Here is a 23902-nt window from a genome sequence, read left to right as displayed (position 1 = left end):
ATTAACTCGACAATTGAACCAATAAACCAGTGTGACTTAGTTAACCCAACTAATTAACTTATTCAATAATTTTTTTGTGTTAATATAAAAAATTAAACTTAGAATGTCATAAAAAAAATCTTTAAAATAAAAATTAATTGAGCTAACTTGATGATTTTTTTTAATTTCAATATATTTATTTTTTTAACATATACTTAATATTTCATAAATATTAAAAAAAATTACTCATTATATTATTTAATATCTTATATAAAATTTAAAAATACTATTAAAATTTATTAAATATAACTTAATAAATATTAAAATTGTATTTTAAATAATAAAAATTTTAATTACTTATTTATTTATATATTTTAAAAGTTATATTTAATTAATTTATATATATTTAATTAATTTTTAATGACTTATTGATTGAACTATTAAGTTACTAATTGAACTACTCAACCATTCATCCGGTCCCTTCGCCAAGCCGGATTTAACAACACTGTTTATTTGGAATCCTAGGTCCTATTCCACTCAGACTTCCTCTGTAGAAACCTGATTACTTAAATTCTTAGTTCAATTATGATTTGCTCAATCAATTATGTTTATCTATCTTGTTCCATTCACTCAATTCACAGGTCCCTTTACTGACTTAAGCATATTCACATAAATCCTCTGCACAATAATATCATGATTGTCCCAAACTTTATTTTGATAGGGCCATAGGTGCACTTCTCGTCTTGTTAATTCAGTTGTTAGTAGTTTAGTGCAACACGCTATGGTTCTCCAGAGGAAAGAACTACTCTCTCTCCCTCTCTCTCTCTCTCTCTATCCCCCACCAACCTCATATTGCCAATAACAAAATGGAATAATGACTTTTCCACCTTACGTTTTAATTTTAATTTATTTTTTATACTTGGCTCAAATTGAAAACAAGGCAACAACCCCCACCAAACTCCCCCTTTTCGGGATTTTTTTGTCAAACATGTACAACAATGATGTTGAAAATAAGATGATATGGGAAGATCAAGGGGCCAAAACAGAAGGCCAATTACAGAAACAACTCATAAGTACTATATCTCCACAGTTCCTGGCTAACACTTGAGGCATGAGATCTATCTCTAACCTTTGCCCATAGCTTGAAGAGACAAAGAACTAGCAACAGGCATTTGAGGTTTGCAGGACATAATTTGAAGCACTCCAGTCGTTTTCCTGTGCATGTGGCTTATTTTTAATGGTTATCTTCTAGCATACATTGTACGTGTGTGCATGCACAGCCAAATGAAACTGCAAATTTGGTGACGATTTTTCCATCCATATCTACATATATGTGTCAAACTTGTTTAAAATGTATGCATTATCATCGTACAATCCAAACTCAATTTCACATTATGATATCTGCACAACCACAAATTCACTTTTACACATTTTCCTCAGCAGTAATAATGAGAAAAACTGATTTATTGTGATATTCAACTCAAACTAAAGTTCATTACTTCAGTCACAACCCAGCTGAGTCGGCTATATGGAGAGATTTGACTAGTTTTATTATGGCCATCAACCTATATTACAACTCTCCTCCTTTATTTGAGTTTGGGGCTGTACTAAATTAATGATACATGAGAAACTTCAGTAGTATCCCCAAAATCAAACAATATTTAAGAGCATGCTAATACATGTTTATGCAGTCAATTCTTGGATGAGATTCATCATGTTTTGTTTTACAACATTTATCCATAAGCCATCACAATAGAGGTGCTGCTATCATATATAACGACTGTTATTGCTGTAGAACTTACTGTAAATCTAACTTAAGAAAGTAAAAGTTATACAATGGATAATTTAAGCTCAATGTCAATCTATCAGATCTCACAACAGGCTTAAACAGTTGCAGTTACAAGTTGCTTCAAAATGAAACATTATTTCCCATTCCATGATGGTAAATTGAACAATGATCATGTGCGTATCAATGCCAGATATGGCTAAAAAGTTTGCAAAATAAACACAAGTAAGATGATGTATCGTACCGGTATTGTGTCCCCATGTCGAAGTCAGTGCATTATACATTCTCCTTCTCATTAATCACAAACTGAGAGTGTCTATATTGAGTGAACCTCCTCAAAGGAACTCAAAGAACTAATTATATGCTCATAAACCTCAATTCCTTTCAAAAATACTGTATCCTTCAAGAACTGCAAGACATAATCAAGAAATTTGAAAAATGGCCCACAGTCAACCCAATGTAATAAAAAGAAAAACAAATATCAATTGGCAAACTTGTTAAACCTCATTATGGTCATGCAATAAGATGGGAGTATTTGTCATTGGAGAAAAACCAAAAGCTGGAATTCCCAACTGTCTTATGAACCGTGCATCAGTGGTTGATGACAAGATTTCGGGCTTTGCAAGTTTTCCCCCAGCTGCTGCAATAGCTTGCCTGAAAACTGCCCACCATGGATTTGAATCATCTGCCGCTGTCATTAACGGGCGTCCCATGTGATCTCTTATGGGTCCCTTCTCAATTATCTGACATACACATAGTCAGGTATCTTTCTCTAATATGCTCTTTTGTTGCTGAGAAGCCAAAGGTAAAAATGATACAAGTAATAGTAAGGCATAATGGCCAAAAAAACCAAACTTTTTTTTTTCAATCATATCCAAAGCTTTTTATTTTGGCAATTTTATCCCAATTGCCAAACTTCGTTTCAATTGTATCCATTGGTCAAAACTGAAATAATTTTTTATTGCCAATTAAAATAAATATATTTTAAATATTTTTCTCTCCTCTTTCTCCCCCCATCTCCCCACTCTCTTGCTCTCCACCTCTGCCCCCCTCCTATCTCTTTCCTTCTCCCCCAACCCTTCCCCCTTCTCTCCTCCTCTCATCCCAACCATTTGGTGTACATATGCAGTGTCAGGCATGGAAGGTCGCCATTGTATATTAACACAATGTTTCTCTCCTCATAAATTAGTACCTCCCCCACCCCCCACCCCACCACACCAAAAAAAAAAAAAAGGGTAGCATGACATTGGCACCTCCGCTGCCACCAAGAGTTATGAATGCTCTGAATTAGTAACTTTAGGAGATAACTCTTTCCAAAAACCATCCACTAGTCCTATCATTAATGAAATTGCACATCTAGCGCATAAGTGGACAAAACTACTGTTCTCTACTTAGTTGGAGATTATATGGGTTAGGAAAATTGCCAAATAGGAGAGACACAATTTTTATTACTCTCCTCATCAGCTTCTTTGGCAGATTTTTTGTAACCAAATACAAACCAAAAGAAAAAAAGAAGATGAAGAAGAAGAAAGAACGAAAAGAAGAAAAAATAATAACATATTTATTAAAGTCTCAACGCGCACCAAGGCGCCGAGGGGCCCTGGAACCTAGGTGCAAGGCGCAAGTGCGTGCCTGAGCAAGGTCAGGCGCAAAAAAAAAAAAAAAAATCCATAAAAGTCAAATAAATATGAATATTCCATCAAACTTCAAATAATATAAAACTAAAAATAATAATAACTAATAAGCATTCAAGTAATAATAGTTTTGTAATCAAAATAAAATAAAAATAAGTTACTAAAATAACTACCATTTAATTTGCATCAAGAGTTGCATCATAGCCGACCCCAAATTTTTGGGATAAAGGTTTAGTTGAGTTGAGTTGAGTAGCATCATAATCTTCTTCTACACTATCATCCTCTTGATCCTTATTTTTAAAATCAATATCTTCATCATCTTCCTTATCTTAAGAACTAAAAAAGTATTAGTTCTCAAGTTAGTAAATAATGTTTTTCCTTTTTCCTTTGGCACAGATCTTAAAACAGGTGTATTTGGCACGGATTTTAAAATAGGTGTAGATGTAATATTTTTTTTGAAAATGATAATAAGAGGGTGGTAGTGTTGAAAACGGAAATATGAGAGGTTTGCAATTTTAGGGGTGCTGGTTTGATGAAATTGACCAGTAATATTAATTCTAGTAGATCAGCAAATTTCCAGTTGAATGGTAGTACTTTTTGCCTACTCACAAAAGGTGGAAATAAAGAAAGTGTGCCTTGATAGAGTCTTGCGCCTAGAACAAAGCGCATGGAGCTTGGTGAGCGTTGAGCTTGAGGCTTGCCTAAGGCACACCTTTAGAAAGAACAATACAATGGGTTCAAAAGACTATCCTCCCATTTGGCAATTTTTGGGGCTAACATAACTTGTAGTTGAGAAGATCATGTTGATTTTGTCCATTAAGAAATTCCATGAACGAAATTCTGCTTAAGGACTAACACTCTGGTTTTTGGAAGGTTTAGAACTTAATTGAAATGAATAAAAGGTTTAGACTTTGCAGGCAGTTATCCCTAAATCTCACAAGCAACACTACCATGACAAAATTTTAAAATCTAAGCATAACCCAAAAATAACACTGAGAATGCCCTCCAAACCAAATACAATCCTGAAAAAATACAGAAAGGTGAAGACTTTTGAAATGCAAACTTTGAATCTAACAAGGTAGCTTTACTTGAAGTGATGTCTTGAAACATTTATTCATGAAAAAGATAATATGAATAACATGTTCTACTTTTTCCTCTCCATTTTTTCTTTTTGAAGTCACACGTCACATGTCTTGCATGCACATTTGGCAAATTCTACTGCAAATTCATATTCAGGATCAAGGAATCATAGCACAATAATTCACCATTACACAAAACTCAACTTGAGCAAACTAAAAGGGAAATGAACCAACCTTTTTTTTTTTAAAGACAATAAAAGAATAAATAGAATAAGAGATGACTGTAAGTGACTCAAGTATTTGGGAAACAGAATCACGCTGTCACATTGCAGAATGTTATATGCCATATCTAATTTCATCGTTTGCATTACCCATTGTAGTGAAAAATGCGACCTTAGATAAACAAGCGCCAGAGCAGATAAAAAGCTATCAGAATTCAGTTAAGGAGCACCATGGCATCACCATAACCCTTTACTTCACAAAACAGTTATGACCGTTTTTCAATTGCAAACAGTCAAATTAAATAACCACTATAAAGATCAACATATTGACATAAATGAATTGCAAATTCTACATAAAATATAACCAACTTATTTCATGGCCTCACTCTAGAATGACATCAATAACTTTCAATCTTTGAAGACAATTATCCATGTTACCTCATATGTCATGTTACGTATAGCGGGTGCCCACTCTTCTGCAATTCTTTTCTTGATAAGATCTGGGTCTGCTGTAGGAGGCAATCGAAGATCAAACCCTGCTTCTGCCTCTGAAGGTCGCATATTCATGACAAATCCCTGCACAAATGTCTTATTAACATCAACAGAAACATACACTGACTAAAACCCATTTTCAAAGAAAGCTCCAAATTTCACCACTAAAACACGGAACTACTACTTACAGTCGGGTTATTCCTTAAAAAAAAAAAAAAAAAAAAACACAACTTACAGTAGGGGAAGGAATCCCAGCTTTCAAGTAAACTGGATTAACTGAAATAACCTCCGAATTGGCTGCTTTCCCAGCCTTAACAACATCGAACTGACTTTCCCTAAAGCTACTAATAATCTCTACACTCTTCATTAAATTCTCCATTGCCCCATTATCGTACATTCTCGAACCATGCCCAGGTTCCCCTTTTGCCCTTATTATGAGATTCTGCGGCGACCTATCGGCAAAGAACAATCTGAACTCGTCATTCACTGAGGCCTGCCCTTCATCCAAAGCGAAACCAACATTCAGATCTCGAAATTCCTTAGAATTAACAAACTTGGCTGCCCCATCAATTCCACCAATCTCCTCGTCGGGGACATATGAAATGTGGATTGTGCGAGTAGGGATAAAGTTTTTGGCTTTCAAGTTGCGGATGGCTTCTATATACTGGATAGCTATACACTTGTCGTCCTGTGCTCCGCGAGCGAAGATTTTCCCGTCAGGTGTACGGACGGCGGAGAAAGGCGGGTGAAACCATTTAGCGGGTTCAGCGGGGACAGAGTCAAGGTGGGAATTAAAGAGAATTGAAGGGAGAGATGGTTTATTGCCTGGCCAGGTCACGAGGAGGACAGGCTTGTTAGGAGTGAATTCTAAGGATTGAGTAACGAGACCAATGGATTGGGCAAGGGAGGTGAGGAAAGAGACGGGGGCAGTGTAGTTGGGGTCGGGATGGGCGGTTTTGAATCTGAGGTATTGCTGAAAGCGAGTGATGGGGGTCTCTAGCTCTTCTCGATCATTGGGCGATGATGGAGATGCAGATAAGAAGAGGATAAGACCGAGAAGTGTGAGCAAAAGGAGGAAGAGCTCGGAGTTGGTCATGGAGGCGCCGAGAGAGTAAGCAAGATCCCGCAACAAGAACAGCTTCAGAGTTCAGAGTTCAGACCAGTGACTTGGGCTGCTTACTATTTCGAAGCGAAGTTAAAATTAGTTTATTAAAAAATAAAGTAATTTAACATAATTTTGTATAATTCTCCATCGCATTTTTATAAAATGATAAAAATTTATTTGTTTAAAAGAAAATTCCTTTAAAAAAACACATATAATTTTTTAATAACATTATAAAATATTAATCATAGATAATGCCATATAAAATATATTCATTTAATATTTTATGTTTAAAATTTATAATTTTAATTACAACTATGAAATTTAATAAAAAATAAAAAATTATGAAATTTTTAATAACTTAATAAATTTTATAATTTACTCACAATATTTTTATAAAATGATATGTGACGTAATTAATTGTAAAAATTTACTAATTAAAAATATTACTTTCTCCAGAAAATAAATAAATGTAACATTTTTTTGGTAATAAAGATAGTGATAAAATAAGTTATAACATAACACATTTAAAATCTATAACTATAATTAAAATTATAAAATTTTTATAGAAAAATTCAGATGATCGGACCATTTTAGTTATTTTGTATTTTTATAATTAATGAATAGCCATATGTAGCCTATTAATATAGGTAAACCTAATTTTATATTTTTAATTTTTTAATAGAATTTACTAATGTAATTTATTTATTAAAATTTTAAAATATTAATTATATTTTTTATGTAAACAATTTTTTTTGTAAATTAATAAATTTTCTTAATTATTTATTTCATAAAAAATTATTTTATAAAAATATTATGAGTTGTAAAATTATATTAAATTATTTTATATTTTATTTTTTATAATAAAATTATTTTATTTTTTATGAAACCAAGAAAGCATATAATGCATAAAAAAAACTTAAACCTAGCAACACTTCATGTAAAATTATTAACTTAAAATTTAATTTAATAAATTTATATAATAATTGAAAAGAAAGTATTTATGAAAAGTACTCATTAGATAATGTTGTTAACATTCTTTGGTAACTTTTATAATAAAAAAAAGGAAAATGAGGAAATAAAAATTATTTAAACCTAATAATAAATAATAGGAAATAAATTAAGTGCAATTGATATAAATTTTATTTTATATAAAAAATAAATTTAAAAATATTAATATTATTAATAAATTTTAACTCATTAATATTGAAATCATTTTTAATAAGGGTGTGCGATTTTGATTTTGTTCAAAGTTTACCTAGCAATCGAAATCGAACTAAAATTTTAGTACAATTTTGATTTAATTCCTCATTGTTGCAATTTCAGTTCAATATATAGTTATTAATTATTTAGTTTCGATTCAATTCGATATAATTCTGATTCGGTTATCAATTATTGAAACACTTTTACGTAATTATTTTTAAAAAAGTTATACTTAATTAATATTTAAGTTTTGAATTAAGATATTAATATATAATATATTATATTTTTTAATTATTTTTAAATTATATAATTTTTAATTATAATATATATATATAATTTAAGATTAAATATATTATATAACATAGTAATATAACCATATCATATAACTTATCATATGATATCATATAACTTATCATATGGTATACATTTTAACTATTTGTTAATTATATAATATTTAACTACAAATATAAATATAATTATAAATTAACATATATAGTATAATAGTATATTTATAAATAAAAATTATAAGGTAATTTATTATATTTATAACTAAAATTATTAAAAAATATAAAAAAATAAAATAAAATATTATATTGTATTTGATCCATAATTATATATACATATATGAATACATAATTATATTAAAAATATATAATACATATAAAAAAAAGAAAAATATATGTATAAAATTTGATTTCAGTTCGATATGATTTCGGTTTGATTCTTAATAAAAAATAATTTTAATTTGGCATGGCTCATATTAATTCAGTACAGTTTTTTAGTTCAATTCGAAATCTCTAAAAATTATACACAGTCATAATTTTCAAAACTATAAAATTTAAAATTTGAATCTAGTTAATTATATAAAAAATTAATTAAAATTATATACATATATATATATATATATTAATTATTGATAAATTTGGCTGTAATACTATGTTCCTATTTAGTATTATGTTTAAAGTGCTAAAATTATTTTTCTGAATAAAAATATTATTTTAAATATTAAAAAAAAAATAGTTTAAAAAATTATTTTATTATTTTAATATTTTATAATTAAAATTTATTAAATTTAATTTTAAATTTTTTTTTAATACTCCTAATTAATATATTAAAAAAAAGTGATTTTAACAGGTCTTATGTTTCACAAGTGCTTGGGCGTTGCTCTGGCGGATTGCAAGTCGCTGGCAGGTTCTGTTGCTGCACGTGGCTGGTCTTATGTTTTCATGGGAGTGCAATTCCGTAGCACACCATTTACCTCAGTTTTGTGGTGGTTTAGTTTCTGCGCATGTTTGGTTAGGAGAACGACCACAGTCCTTTACAATCTCATGCAATCGCTACTGATTAATGCAATTTTTCTCCTTTAGTTTAAATAATAATAATAGTAGTGGAAAGTAAAAATTAAAAATCTTAAAAATTCACAGCTTAAACTTTATCATTAAGCTAAAACCATTGACTTACCCCTTAATAAGGATTCACCATCCTAATTTAATGCCTGGAATATTATTAAATTCAACTATTTCACCTACATATAAATGTGAGATTTATTTCTCAAAAATTATAAAAAAGAAATTCATATATATGCGAGTTAACTTTCGTTTTTGAATTGTTTTCAATATATATAAAATTGACAATAAAAATAAATTCATAAATATATTTTTAATGAAATCAAATCAAATATTTATCAAAATCTTTATTTTAAATAGACAAAAGAAAGAATCTTGGTGGTTCATACGATTATATATATATACATTTTCTTTCTCATATGATTTTTTACAAAATCTTTTTTATAAATTTTATTCAATCCATAAACCAATAATATCAATTTTTTGAATTTTTATTTGTTTTTAATATTTTAAAATATCTGTCACGTGATCTACAAATGGTTCAACATATATTAATTGCTCGGACCAAAAAAAAAAACAAAAATTAATTGGAGAAGCAATGAAAGGCTCACGCGCATAACCCGAGAGTGGGAGACGACCGTGTTATCATCTATACTGTCTCAATTGGACAAATTGTCAAAACTGCGTCATTACACCAAAAATTATATAATAAAATAATTATTTTATATCAACATTTAAACATAATCATTTTTAATTGTCATTCCAACCTACATGAAGCAACTGTTTGTGCAATCACTGCATTACACCCGCCTAATCGAGTCCAAATCGCACGCGCTAAACTGCTAGTAGATTTGCAGACCGTGAAAAACAACTCCGAATCCTAATTCCCTCAACTATACGCACAAGAGCAGAGCCAAAAAGAACCAGCTCGAGATCTAACTTGTTCGAACCGTCTGTGTCTGATTTCTTTGTTCTTTTATGGCGGAAAACTCTAAATTGCGCGTTCGAACGGCGGTGTTGTCTCTAATCCTGTTATGTTCAACCTTTAGTAATCTTAATCTAGTACCTGTAGCAGAAGCTCTATGGTTATCGATTCCTAGTTCGGGAACCAAGTGTGTTTCGGAGGAGATCCAGAACAACGTTGTCGTTCTCGCTGATTATTATGTTATTAACGAGGATCGGCCAGAACACACCCCAAATGTCTCTGCTCGGGTATGTGTGAAATATCCATTTGGGTTTTTTTGTAAGTTATAGTGATTAACTGGGTAATTTTTATAATTATGCTGAGATTTAAGTTTAAGAGTTCAAGGGTTTAATTGTAATTGTCATTGCAAGGGATGGATTTGATTGTTTTGCATTTGGATGATGTGCTTCTTAGTTTCTACTTCTGTATCAAATTGATTAAATTAAGTGATTAGAAGCCTTAACTCTAGTCACTTAATCTGAAAGCTCAAGCTTTCTGATACCATGTTCAAGAACCATTCAACTCAAATGAATCTTTTAGTGAGAATCGAGGGGTTTTTTATTTTATTTTTTATTTATTTTTTTTAACGAAACAGGTTAATGGTTTCCTTTTTTTGTTTTCAAATGATTGTTAGTGTTATTTAATAGACTTGGTAGCATTGTGGCAAATGGCACTTGATTTGGCACTTCAGAATTTTTTTTTAAAAACATCTAGACTCTATAGAGTTCAAAATGTAGAAAAATCAAAGTATACCTTAGTGGGAATGTAAGAGAATAATATGCTTATAGCAATGGGAAGACATTGTTGCTTCTTCTACAGGCTTTTCATGAATTGGCCATGCTGGTATATTACTGGTACCTAAAGTGGGATTCTAAGGGTTTATTGCATATAATCCAAATACAAAACCTCTTCATGAGAATGCTTTTGCTGTACCTTGACAGTTTACATAACTAGTTTTAATATGACATGGTTCTTTCAAAAACCATAGGACAGACATAACTATGATAATAGTGGATTATTAAGATAGCCTTTTGGAATGCATCTGGTCTCTTCTCTTTAAAATTAGGGATGTGGAGAATAAGTGACAATCTTTCATTCATTTAATGATTGGATGCACACATGGTCTCTCATTTTAGTTTGCTTGGCGGAGAAAGTAATCATCACTTGTGGATTTTCTTGTACATGTGAAACCTGGTTTATAAGCCTTATATTCTGCTAACTAACCGCAAGAATTGTCCTTTCTGTAACCACTAATATGCAACTATTTTGGGGCCACCGTATTTATGATTGTGGAAATCATTCAGCTATTATAGCAAGATTTTATTCTTGTAAATATTGATTCATAAGTATTGTGCAAATACTGGAAAGGGCACAAATTTCCCTACTAAAAAGAAATAATAGAAACCAACAACAAATTTGTCCCTAAAGGTAATGTTGCTCCATTACCATGGATGCAAATTTGACTTTAAAGCTGGTGGTGTTCCGTTGGTGGTGCAGCATAACATGGATCTTTCTTTGTTCTTCACTATTGTAAAGAAAGTTAGCCTTTGCAACAAGAATGAGTTGCAACACCATTGGGAATTGGAACAGTTTCCTTAGTAACTTATGGACTTCATGCTTCTTCTTTTAGGTGACATCTCCATATGGGAACAATCTTCACCACAATGAAAATGTAACTCATGGTCAGTTTGCATTTACAACATCAGAGGCTGGTAACTACATGGCATGTTTCTGGTTGGATAGCCATCAGCAACAAGCTGGAACAACAACTTTGAGCCTTGACTGGAGAATTGGAATTGCTGCGAAGGACTGGGAATCAGTAGCAAGGAAAGAAAAAATTGAGGCAAGTTCCTTAAAATGCTTCACCTTGCCAGCAGTCTGTTCCTTAGATGCTATATTTGACCAGCAATCTTATATGTAATTTAATTTTTCAAGAATTACCCACTTTATATCTGTTTACAGAAATGCCATATAACCTTGTGCAGGGCGTTGAACTTGACCTAAGGAGACTTGAAGGAACAGTTCAATCGATTCACAATAATCTAATCTATCTCAGGGAAAGGTAATAGCTTAGTCAATCTTTCTAGTATGCTATCTTGAAAATTTGTAGTTGCAGCTTTCTTCATCTTACCGCTTTACAGGGAAGCAGAGATGAGGGAAGTCAGTGAAAGAACTAATGCCAGAGTGGCGTGGTTGAGCATCATGTCTCTTGGTGTCTGCATCGTGGTTTCAGTTTTCCAGCTGTGGCATTTGAAGAACTACTTCCAAAAGAAGAAGCTTATATAGATCTTATTCTGTATTTGTCATTGTTAGAAAACTGTGTTCAATGGTTGTACCATGTTGTATAACTTCCTCCGGATTTTTCTTCCTACTTAAGGTGGGCATTGTCAGTGCCATCTTAGGTGGTCAGAAAAGAGGAAAAATGATAAAAAAGATAGTTAAAATACTGAGATTCCAGAAAACAATACCTTTGACTGAAATTGGTTTTAGAAAATGATCGTTATGAACTAGGAAGGTATTTTCATTCTTGTTTTGTAATGATGCTAATTGAAAACATCCCAAGAAACTGGTATGAAAACTGTGGAATTACAAATAAATTTTATAAAATTGTGCAATTTTCAAACACTGAAATATTGATTCTTTGATACGTCTAATTCTAAATTGATTGAATTCTTGCTGGTGTGTGTAAACCCTTGCTGTTATGAGTAAAATTAAATCCCTGGGCTCTGGGCCGTACTGGGTCTTCTATGACAAAAGTATTGGAACAGAATTGGAACTTGCTTGACGGGCATCATCACTGTAATATCTAATAGCCTAAACGCTTCAAACTGGAAACTCAAAAGCGGAAGATTTTAGCGAAGAAGATTTGAAGGATTATGGCCTTTGCATCGCTGGCCGCAACGGCGGCAAGGCCATCCTCGATTGCTTTACTAGGAAGACGAAGACCCAGATCGATTTTCACTCCTTTGGCATTTTGCTCTTCTTCTTCTTCTTCACCATTGAAAACGAGAAAGTTGGTTCTCTACTCGAAGCCTGGATGCTGTTTGTGTGATGGCCTCAAAGAGAAGCTTCAGGCAGCCTTATTGCTTTCAGGTCCTTATTCTCTTCACGACGTCGATTTGCAGGTAAGCCCAATTGACCATTCTCTTCCTCTCCTCTCTTCGTGCTTCGCTCGTGCGTATTGATTTTATGCTATTCTGAACTTGTTAGGTAAGGGATATTACAAGCAATCCTAAATGGGAGAGGGCTTACCAGTATGAGATACCTGTGTTGGCTAAAGTACTCTCTGATGGCACCGAGGTTAGTATTTCTTTCTCTTAGCTTTTGTTTTAAGCTTTACTCTTGAGTTTGGGTGGGTTTGACATTTATTTTCTTCATCAACTCCTAGATATGTAGTTTTTAACAAGAAGTGCATTCTTTTGAACTCCTTAATGCACTTGATTTGCAGAGTATGAATTCACAATAGCAAATTTTGGCCATTTTATCTATCACTATAATGAGAGTGAGAATGTCATTTTGATAGTTTCATTGAATAGTGTACTCTTTTTAACTCGTTAATGTACTTGACGTGTAGAGTGAATGAATTTACATAAATTTTTAGGCATTTTAAGGTTTTCTATCTCTAGTGTGAGAGTGAAAACGTCATGGACATGGTTTGATTGTTGCTTAACTCAGTGTGAATGCTTGTGTGTTCACTAGGGCTGCATCAGTAGAAAAATGGATAGGTTGAAATTGAGTTATACGTAATTTCTGCTTGCAACATTTGAGGATACCCTTCATAGTCCAGGTATTGCAGTGACACTTTTGAAGGAGCCTGTGTTAAAGGAATTGGTTTTTGTTTGTAGATGAGTTGATGGTATAATCCACCTGTGCCATTCTTGCCTTGTAGCTTTAAGGATATTAGCCAAGGGCTAATGCAGTATGAATTGAAGATCAGATTTCAAATGTAAAAGGCTTATCATTTACTTGAGTTTCAAGAGGCCATTCTGGGTGGTTCTTTGGGATTTAGGATTAGCGTTTTTCTTAGTTTCTATCAGATTTGTCTTGATAATATGGGGACTAGATTCTATTTATGATACCCTCTTTGAAGCAATATTGGAAGAAGACTTAGTTTACGATACTTAGGAATCATAATAATTGTAAAATTAGTAAGTTTAGAGTTCTATTATTTGGGAATTCTATTAGGTTTACTATTATTTTCCTAGTTTAGGATTCTTAATTAGTATTGGTTTAGTAATTTGTTGTTTTGGGATCACTAAACCTAGTAGTAATAGGATGAGTTATTTTACTATAAATGCATTTCTTCTAGGGATTTTATTAGAGCTTATTATTATGATGTTATTGACAATTGAGAATTAATAAAATTGAAAATAATTTTCTCCTTAAAACTTGTTTCTTGTCTGTCTTGAGAATTTGTTTCTCTTGACTCTTATGTTCTCCTAGTCCTGCATCACTCTCCTCCTTTAAAAAATTTCCAACATAACAAAACTTTTTTTTTTAATTTTATTTATTTATTTTTATCTAAGTTGTTACTGCTTTAGAGCAATTTTTTGCAGCAGGCTTATTGTCTTTCTATGATGGATTTGGCCTAGGTCATCATGGGTTTATAAGAATTATGAAAGAAATTTGGAGTTAATGTTATTTAGAGATTTACTGACTAAGTACTAACATATAAAGCTGCTGCAACAGCAGTAACTTTAGCTTATTCTGTCTGTTTCAGATTATTTTCAGTTTACATCTTCTCTCCCATAATTGTTCTCTCATTTTTTTAAGCAAGCTATTTCCTTTTCCCATCGGTGGGACATGCACACACGTACTCATATATGTCTGATGACTCTGATCCTGATTTAATTACCAGTTGACAAACACAGCCACACAGGTTCTCTTTAAAAATCTTTTCCCTATCAAACTTCTTATCCTGTTCCATGAGTATGTTTTAGGCTTTTAAACTTAATTTGACAAAGCTGAATTCTCATGAACCAAGTATTTGCACTTGATTATTGGCTATCGCAATCAAATCAAACCCAATCTATTGGAAACCTTATTAGAACATACATGTAGTGGCTAATTGATAGGCACCCATGTAGACACACCCATGAATGCAAACCTCTAATAGCAGCCAAGGATCACAACATCAATCAAGCATTTCTTTGAACAAAATAAGATACAATCTCTATGGAAAAAGAAGCACTAGAATATATATTCAAAGAAAAGATCAAGTGTCAACACAATAATCCAACCTGTGAGAGATTACATTGATCATCAAGTAAAATAGGCAAGTGATTAAGCTGCCTAAGTTCTAGTTTTCTTACAAACTAGCAAGAACAAGCTCAAATACTCTCTCTAATGGAGGCTCTCATGTTCGGCAGAAATGGACTGAAGGAAGAAGATGATGTTTTTTTCCTTTTATACCTAGGGCTAAAACATAAGCTTAAAATGTCAAGACAAATTCTACACATAATTATGCCATGTTGGCAACCCTAAACAAGAATAGTAATTGCATTAATTACAAAGACAAAAAATGACAACAGCTTATTCTTCTTTGCGGCAGAAAATGGGGCCCACAATGTCAATAGGTGACCTCCTTTACACCATGGCCGAATGGCATAAAGACACTTGGCATAAAGGAAGCTCTTCCAAATTCAAATGGTCCAATTATGGCACTCTATGTGGCGTGAGCTATGGGGACTTCAAGGTGGTTGCCACATGTGCTCCATGGCTGCGTGAGGAATGTCCACTGTGGCTGGTGACATGGCTGGTGACTTGGCAGTGGTGGCTGGTGATGTGGCAGTGGTGGCTCCAACCTAGCACGTGGTAATTCACTTGGATTCTTGGAGCAAACAAGCTAGGCCTTCCTTATGCAACTCCTCTCCTAAGCCGAAAGCCCTTTTATGGTCCATGAGCATGTTTTGAAGTTGTTTGGCTCTTGTCTTAGTGATTGCCCCTTTGAAGGGTGGTGGTGCTCCATGATGATCCTCATCATCCCCTCCCACTTGAGAATAATTCGTCCTCGAATTTGTTTCTGCACCAAGGAAAGGAGTAAGATCAGTTACATTAAAAGTATTATCAACACCATAATCATTAGGCGATTCTATCTTATAAGTATTATCGTTAATTCTTTCAAGCACTTGAAAAGGGCCATCACTTTTAGGATGTAACTTAGATTTCCTTTAGTAAGGAAACCTTTCCTTTCTCAAATGGATCCATACTAAGTCAACTGGTTCAAAAATCATTGGCTTTCGCCCCTTGTTAGCATGAGATGCATATTGCTCATTTTTGTTTTTTAGATGCAACCTAGCTTGTTCATGCATCCTTTTAACCATTTCAGACTTTTTCTCACCATCCAATGAAGCAACATGATTAATAGGCAATGGTAACAAATCTAAGGGAGTAAGTTGATTAAAACCATAAAAAAGCTCAAAGGGAGAATATCCACTAGATGAATACATAATCCTATTATATGCAAATTCTATGTATGGTATGCATTCCTCCTAATATTTTAAATTTTGTTTCACTAAGGCTTTCAAAAGTGTGACTAAGGTTCTCAAAAGTGTGACTAAGGTTCTCAAAAGTGTGACTAAGGTCGTATTCACTACTTTTGTTTGGCCATTAATTTGGGAATGGCAAGTAGTAGAGAAAAGTAACTTAGTTTCCAATTTTTCCCATAAGACCTTCTAAAAATGACTCAAGAACTTGACATCCCTATTACTCACAATAGTTCTAGGTATACCATGTAACCTAACAACCTTCCTAAAGAATAGATTAGCAACATGTGTAGTATCATCAGTTTTGTGATGTGGGATAAAATGACCCATTTTTGAAAACCTATCCACGACAACAAAGATAGAATCATGACCCCTTTGTGACCTAGGCAAACCCAAGACGAAGTCCATAGACAAATCAACCCAGGGATGCTAAGGCACGGGTAAAGGTGTGTATAGCCCATGAAACATCACCTTAGACTTTGCTCTCTGACAAGTCTCACATCTTGCACATAGTCTCTCAACATCTTTTCTTATGTGGGGCCAAAAGAAATGCTCCTTAAGGATATTTAGTGTCTTGGTAGCACCAAAATGCCCCATAAGGCCATCACTATGACTTTCATTTATAAGAAATTTCCTCAAAGAACTTCTAGGCACACACAATCTATCTTTTTTAAACAAATATCCATCATGCTTAAAGAACTTTTGGAATGCAGATTTCTCACATGCATGGAATATAGTAGCAAAGTCATCATTATGCTCATATAATTCTTTAACATACTCAAATCCTAACAATTTAGAATCAAGAGTAGTAAGAAGATTATACCTGTGGAAGAGTGCACTAGCCACCACATTCTCTTTGCCCTGCTTATATTTCACAACATAAGGAAAAAACTCTATAAATTCTACCCATTTAGCATGTCTCCTACTCAACTTATGTTGGCTTTTGATATACTTCAAAGACTCATGATCAGAATGTGTGACAAATTCTTTAGGCCGTAGATAATGTTGCCATGTCTCTAATGCCCTAATTAATGCATACAACTCTTTGTCATATATAGAATAATTCAATGCGGTACCATGCAACTTTTCACTAAAGTAAGCAATTGGGCGTTTCTCTTGCATGAGAACAACTCCAATCCCTACACTTGCTGCATCACATTTAATCTTAAATATCTTGTCAAAATTAGGCAAAATCAATAAAGGTGTAGAACACAATTTCTCTTTAAGTATAGCAAATGCATGTTCATGTTCTTTACCCCAAATAAATGTCACATTCTCTTTAACAAGTTCATTTAATGGAGCAGCCAAAGAACTAAAGTTAGGCACAAATCTTCGATAAAACTTGCTAATCCATGAAAACTCCTAACTTTAGATGCATTTTTAGGTGTTGGCCAATTTCTAATTGCCTTAACTTTTCATCATCTACTTCAACACCTTTGCTACTAACAACAAAGCCCAAAAACACAATTCTTTCTAAGCAAAAAGGACACATTTTCACATTTGCATACAATTTTTTTTTTCTCAACACATCAAACACAAGTTTCAAATGATACAAATGCTCATCAATGTTTTTACTATAGACAAGAATATTATCAAAGTAAACAACAACAAACTTTTCAATAAAAGCTCTCAAAACATGGTTCATAAGCCTCATGAAAGTACTAGGGGCATTAGTAAGACCAAAAGGTATCACTAGCCACTTATATAATCATGTTTTGTTTTGAAGGTGGTTTTCCATTTATCACCAACTCTCATTCTAATTTGATGGTAATTTCTCTTCAAATCAATCTTACTAAAAATGCAAGAACCATGTAACTCATTCAACAAATCATCTCACGAACATGTCCCTTAGCCAAAAGCACATCTACTTGTCTTTAAAGCTCCTTAGTTTCAGTTGGATTACTCCTATAGGCTGGTCTATTAGGAATTTGAGCACCAGGAATGAAATCTATCTGGTGTTCACTACCCCTAATAGGTGGTAAACCCGAAGGTACCTCATCTGGAAACACATCCTAGTAATCTTGCAAAAGAGACACAATAGAAGAAGGAAGATTGGGGTTAAGATCAGAAATATTTAAATAGTTCTCCTTATACATGAGAATGCACAATGGCATCTCACTATTCAAAGCTCCTCTCAACTCTCTTTCCTCAACATACAAGCTCATCTTTTTCTCTCCTCTCCTTTTGCCCTGAGCCCTCTCCTTTGTCCATCACACTCACTTTCTTTTCTTTCACTTCTTTCTTTCTCTCTTTCTCATCACTCTTTTCTTTACTCTCTTCACTTTTGTGGCCGGCCTCTCTTAATTTTTTCTATCCAACTCTCTTTTCTCTCTTCAACAGCTCTTAATATTCTCATTTGGTCCTCATGTGCTTGTGATGGTGACAAAGGCACTAAGGTATGTGTGCGGCCATCTTTCTTCAAAGTGTAGTAATTCTTCCTCCCATCATGAATCATGTACCTATCATATTGTCATGGCCTGCCTAGCAAGATATGTGTAGCTATCATGGGTACTACATCACATAAGACCTCATTATGGTAACTCCCTATAGTGAAAGGTACCACTACTTGCTTAGTTACCTTCACTTTGTTGCAATCATTTAGCCATTACAACCTATAAGGTTTAGAATGCTTAAGGGTAGGCAATCCTAATTTCTCCACAAGTAAGGACCTAACTACATTGCAACAACTATCCCCATCTATAATCATGCTACACGATTTCTCCTTCACCACACACTTAGTATGAAATATGTTTTTCCTTTGTAACTCATCACTATCCACAATAGGTTGAGCACTCAAGGTCCTCATGGTAACTAATGCAAAGTCATACCCATCGGATGGCTCCTCAATATGCACATTCTCTTCATTTTCATTTCCCTCAACTAGCATCAAAGGCTCGGCCTCCTTTTCTTCCTCACTCTCTACCTCCCTATCTTCCCTAATCACCATGACTCTCTTGTTAGAACATTTGGAAGCATAATGCCCATATTCCAAACACTTATAACATTTCACATCTATAGTCCTAGTAGTAGGAGTAGCCCCTTTCTCCTTATCTTTACTTTCTATCTTATCTTTCCCCTTCCACTATTCTTTCCTAAACTTAGGAAATTCTTTTTCACCCTTAGGAGTCTTATCTACATTTGGTTTCCAAAGGGCCTCTGGAGCCGAATGGACACCACTGCCATACTTCAAAGCTCTCTTCATCTTCAATTGTTTTTCTACTTTAATGGTTATGTGCACCAATTCAGTCAAACTAATGTCAGAGTGTAACTCAACAACATGTGCAATCTCCATGTTAAGACTAGCTAGGAAACGTGCCATAGTAGCCTCTGGAGGCTCATCTAATTGTGCCCTAGCTAAGACTATCTGCATTGCCTTATAGTACTCCTCTACACTCTTCCCACCTTGTGTCATCCTTTGCAACCTTTGATGGAGTTCCCTAAAGTAGTGTTGTGGAACAAATCTCTCTCTTATTGCTTCTCCCATAGCCTCCCAAGAAGCAATGGGTCTAAGACCTAAATTCCTTCTCCTAACTATCAACTGGTCCCACCATACTATAGCATACTCCTTAAACTCTATGGCTTCAAGCTTCACCTTCTTTTCCCCACTATAGTTATGACACTAAAAAATTAGCTCAACTTGCCTTTTCCACTCCATGTAGGCATCCATATTCTCCTTCCCATGAAAGGGAGAAATTTTCATCTTAATGCTACCCACATTAGTGTCTATCCTCTCTTCTTGGTCTCCATATCCATAATCACCATATCTATACTCCCCAAATCTTGGCATCCTACCTCCTCTTATACCTCTAGTTTCCCTTACCCTAGGTGGTCTATAACCCCTACCACCATAGTTATAGTTTCCATATTCAAATTCATCTTATATCTCTTCCTCAAACTCCTCGTCATCATACACTTTACCCCCAAGGTTCTCTACTGTTGGTCCTCCTACATTTCTCTCTTCTTGCCTTCTATCCCTAGCATCATTTCTATCCCTTGCTCTCTCTTCCCTATCCCTTCTCATCTCCTCCAAAATCCTATTTATATCATCCCTCAATGTATTCATACCTAAGGTCAACCTCTCAAATTATGCAGCCATAGCATCCCTATACCTAGCTTCATCAAATGGGACTCTCTCCCCGCTACTACTAGTTTCATTTGACATGATTTTGAGCTACAAGAAAACAAGTTAGTAAGAAATGGCTAACCCTCTCAAGGTCTTTCACACAAATAGATGGCTTTTACCCTCTAATGCACTCACACCCTGAAGCCTTTTACCACTCACTTCTTCTTGTTTGGTTCCCTTGGAACTAAGATACCAATGGCAATTCAAACACTTACAAATTTTAAACAAAATGATCAAGAACGACAAGGAAGATATGAAAGTAGCAATAAATAAAAATGTGACTCTAGAAGCAAGAAAATGAAAACACCAAAGTAGAGGCAAATGAAATGCAAATGGAATGAAATTTTAAAACTGAGATTATGACAACATAAGAAGATAATATCAAGCAACAAAACCAATTTTTCACAGCCAAAATACCAACAATTGCGCTAGAAGCACCCATATAGCACAAATTGAGGCCAGCTTTGGTTCACCATGCAAATGAAGGAATTTTAAGTTGAAATTTTCCAGATATTATCCCTAATATGAAAGTAGAATTCTGATAAAATTTGATCAAGTTCTGAGTTGGTTTGATGGGTGAACTAAAAATAGTTTGGTTTTCTACCCAAAAATTGGTTCAATAGGCAAACAGCGGTATTTTCGCTCCAAATTTGGTATGAAGCACACTAATTATACCCAAATGATGCTGGTAAAATTTCAAAACCAAATTCAAACTCGAACCCCACGTTTCAATAATTTCCTCCAAATTCAACAATTATACCAATTTGCAAATTCAAGTATATCACAATTCTCAGCAAATGGAGAGCAAGCTAATCATCAAATTTCAATTCCCATAAGCTATCAAACATGCTAATACTCAATTTTAGATCATCAAACTTCAACTACTCTTAAATCACAACTTAGTGCAATAGTCTCAATATGCTTGATATTATGCAAGAATCAAAGAAATTAGCTGGCACAAGATAGTATAAGCTGGAATATTGATTAAACCCTAAGACAAAATTGAAATCAAAGACAAATTTAAATAAATTTCTCTAAAACCATAGGTGAAGATTTCAGGCAGCAAGTATTTAAAGACAGAAATGAAAATCAAATACTCTAAGGATGCTAAGATAGGTTTCGCTCGCAAGAACAAGCACGGTAGATGAAGAAAAAACAAAAGCCTAGAAATGTCTTCTTTGGCCGCATGCCTTAGAAGCTTAAACCAAACAGAAAAATCAACTTAAGGAAGATAAAAATGAAGGATGCTTACTTGATTTGATGCCCTAAAGCTCTGATACCAATATGATGGGCACTCATGCAGACACACCCATGAATGCAAACCTCTAATGGCAGCCAAGGATCACAACATCAATCAAGCATTTCTTTGAACAAAATGAGATGCAATCTCTATGGAAAAAAGAAGCACCATAATATATATTCAAAGAAAAGATCAAGTGTCAACACAATAACCCAACCTGTGAGAGATTACATTGATCATCAAGTAAAATAGGCAAGTGATCAAGTTGCCTAAGTTCTAGTTCTCTTAGAAACTAGCAAGAACAAGCTCAAATACTCTCTCTAATGGAAGCTCTCATGTTCGGCAGAAATGGATTGAAGAAAGAAGATGATGTTTTCTTCCTTTTATACCTAGGGCGAAAACATAAGCTTAAAATGTCAAGACAAGGTCTGCACATAATTATGCCATATTGGCAACTCTAAACAAGAATAGTAAGTGCATTAATTACAAAGACAAAAGATGGCAACAACATTAATTACAAAGACAGAAGGTGGCAGTAGCTTGTTCTTCTTTGTGGCAGAAAATGGGGCCCACAATGTCAAAAGGTGACCTCCTTTGCACCATGGCCTAATGGCATGAAGACACTTGGCATAACGGAAGCTCTTCCAAATTTAAATGGTCCAATTGTGGCCCTCCATGTGGCGTAAGCCATGAGGACTTCAAGGTGGCTGCCACATATGCTCCATGGTGGCATGAGGAATGTCCAATGTGGCTGGTGATGTGGCAGTGATGGCTCCAACTTGGCACATGGTGATTCATTTAGATTCTTGGAGCAAATAAGTTAGGCCTTGCTTATGCACCTCCTCTCTGAAGCCGAAAGCTCTTTTATGGTCCATGAGCATGTTTTGAAGTTGTTTGGCTTTTGTCCTAGCAATTGCCCATTTGAAGGGTGGTGGTGCTCCATGATGATCCTCATCACTAATAATATTGGTAAGTTTATTGTGATTAGTAGGAGATAAATCCACTGTCACCTATATGTGTGATTAATCAGTAGGAGTGTCCTCTGTAACACTTTCCTGAACAACTGTGTGGTTGGATGTGCATTTGTACTCATTTTCTGTAGTGATATCGTAACATTCTTTTTCAGGAAACACTTCCTAGAATATCTCCTCGACTTGGAGTGGAGCTTATCCAAAAGAAGATGGCTGCTGCTTTGGCATAATAAGGGTCTATGCAACTAAAATTCTAGCACAAATTTGTGAACCTTGTAGTTGAAAGCTCCACTGAAAAGGATGAATATATATAACTTTTACGGTTTATGTCCAAGTGAATTCTGGGAATGAAGATGTTTAAGAATGATACAGAAACTGATTTTACTTTGTTCTGCCATGTCATTCCACAACATTACATTTTGTTCCTATACTACAAAAGTCTAGCTTAGAATTATTATCAACAAATACTCCTCTTTCTCCTCCTGGACAAACACCTCTCTCTCTCTCTCTCTCTCTCTCTCTCTCTCTCTCTCCTTGCTTTTCTCTCTAATTTTCACTGTCTAGGACATGCCACTAAAGGCTGCAGGTTGAAATATGTCTATGATTTTGCTATTCTGACTAGTGTATCAGTAAAAGTAGAAGCGTAACTTTTTGTTGGATTGATGCCACTCGAAACTCCTGTTTCTTCATGCTAGTGCATTGTAGGCCCTTGCAAGGAAAATCTTCAAGTAAACAATAAGGGTATGTTTAGTAGTACGTAATTAATATAATATAATTAATTATATAATAAAATAAATAATATAATATAATTAAGTCATCCTATTTTATGTTTGTTGTAAAAATAAAATGTAAGATAATATAAAGATAATTTTTATTTTAATTTTTAATTTATTTATAATGATAATAATGAGAAAATATTAGCAGAACATGTAATTTGTAATTGTGATACGGTGGTGACCATGGCTAGGTGGAGGTATTGACGTCAAGTGGTGGTGGTAATCATTGAGTGGTGTAATGGCGGAATTAGGCGTTCAACTTTAGATGGGCAAATTAAGATTTATTTATGTTTATAAATAATAGTAAATTTTGAAATCAAATAAAAATAGGATGAATTTATTAATTTTAGTTTATTAGTTACTTAATTAAACTAAATAATTTTTCACTGAAATGAAAAATGATTTTAATTTCCTAATTTTCTTTGTTGATCTGTAAATCAAAATTTTATTTTTATTCGTAAAATAAAATATTTTAAATGCATATTAATCATAAAATTGAAA

The 23902-nt window shown here is 33.7% G+C and overlaps 3 protein-coding genes across 10 annotated transcripts; 2 read left to right on the top strand and 1 right to left on the bottom strand.

Moving 5' to 3' along the window:
* Positions 1-929: 929 nt before the first annotated feature.
* LOC110638919 (uncharacterized) lies at positions 930-6379 on the bottom strand. 4 transcript variants are annotated; one of them, XR_002491812.2, is made up of 5 exons: positions 5427-6379; positions 5138-5275; positions 2269-2508; positions 2010-2174; positions 930-1302 (listed from the first exon to the last, which is right to left on the bottom strand). XR_002491812.2 is itself a non-coding variant. In XM_021789653.2 (4 exons), the coding sequence occupies exons 1-4, from the start codon at positions 6285-6287 to the stop codon at positions 2082-2084; spliced, it is 1332 nt and encodes a 443-aa protein (XP_021645345.2). In that variant the 5' UTR covers positions 6288-6379; the 3' UTR covers positions 1745-2081. The 4 variants fall into 4 exon arrangements, 1 of the variants encoding a protein (XP_021645345.2); XR_002491811.2 differs by having other exon boundaries at positions 930-1194; XR_002491813.2 differs by having other exon boundaries at positions 1237-1380.
* Positions 6380-9578: 3199 nt separating this feature from the next.
* On the top strand, positions 9579-12330 carry LOC110638910 (transmembrane emp24 domain-containing protein p24delta5). Of its 2 annotated transcripts, none has more exons than XM_021789642.2 (4): positions 9579-10054; positions 11437-11649; positions 11792-11868; positions 11948-12330. In XM_021789642.2, exons 1-4 carry the CDS (start codon positions 9821-9823, stop codon positions 12090-12092), a joined length of 669 nt encoding a protein of 222 aa, XP_021645334.2. In that variant the 5' UTR covers positions 9579-9820; the 3' UTR covers positions 12093-12330. The 2 variants fall into 2 exon arrangements, with proteins under 2 accessions (XP_021645334.2, XP_021645335.2); XM_021789643.2 differs by having other exon boundaries at positions 9640-10054; positions 11956-12105.
* A 149-nt stretch (positions 12331-12479) lies between these two features.
* Positions 12480-23000, top strand: LOC110638911 (uncharacterized). Of its 4 annotated transcripts, XR_009144952.1 has the most exons (4): positions 12480-12931; positions 13017-13106; positions 15358-15845; positions 22001-22621. XR_009144952.1 is itself a non-coding variant. In XM_021789645.2 (3 exons), the coding sequence occupies exons 1-3, from the start codon at positions 12683-12685 to the stop codon at positions 15622-15624; spliced, it is 606 nt and encodes a 201-aa protein (XP_021645337.1). In that variant the 5' UTR covers positions 12480-12682; the 3' UTR covers positions 15625-21994. The 4 variants fall into 4 exon arrangements, 3 of the variants coding, with proteins under 3 accessions (XP_021645337.1, XP_021645339.1, XP_021645338.1); XM_021789645.2 differs by lacking the exon at positions 22001-22621 and having other exon boundaries at positions 15358-21994; XM_021789647.2 differs by lacking the exon at positions 15358-15845 and having other exon boundaries at positions 12512-12931.
* Positions 23001-23902: the final 902 nt, after the last annotated feature.

Source organism: Hevea brasiliensis, chromosome 16 (assembly GCF_030052815.1).
Source record: "Hevea brasiliensis isolate MT/VB/25A 57/8 chromosome 16, ASM3005281v1, whole genome shotgun sequence".
Taxonomy (NCBI): domain Eukaryota; kingdom Viridiplantae; phylum Streptophyta; class Magnoliopsida; order Malpighiales; family Euphorbiaceae; genus Hevea; species Hevea brasiliensis.
Note: the sequence above shows the minus strand (reverse complement) of the source record. Positions and strands in the feature narration are given on the sequence as shown.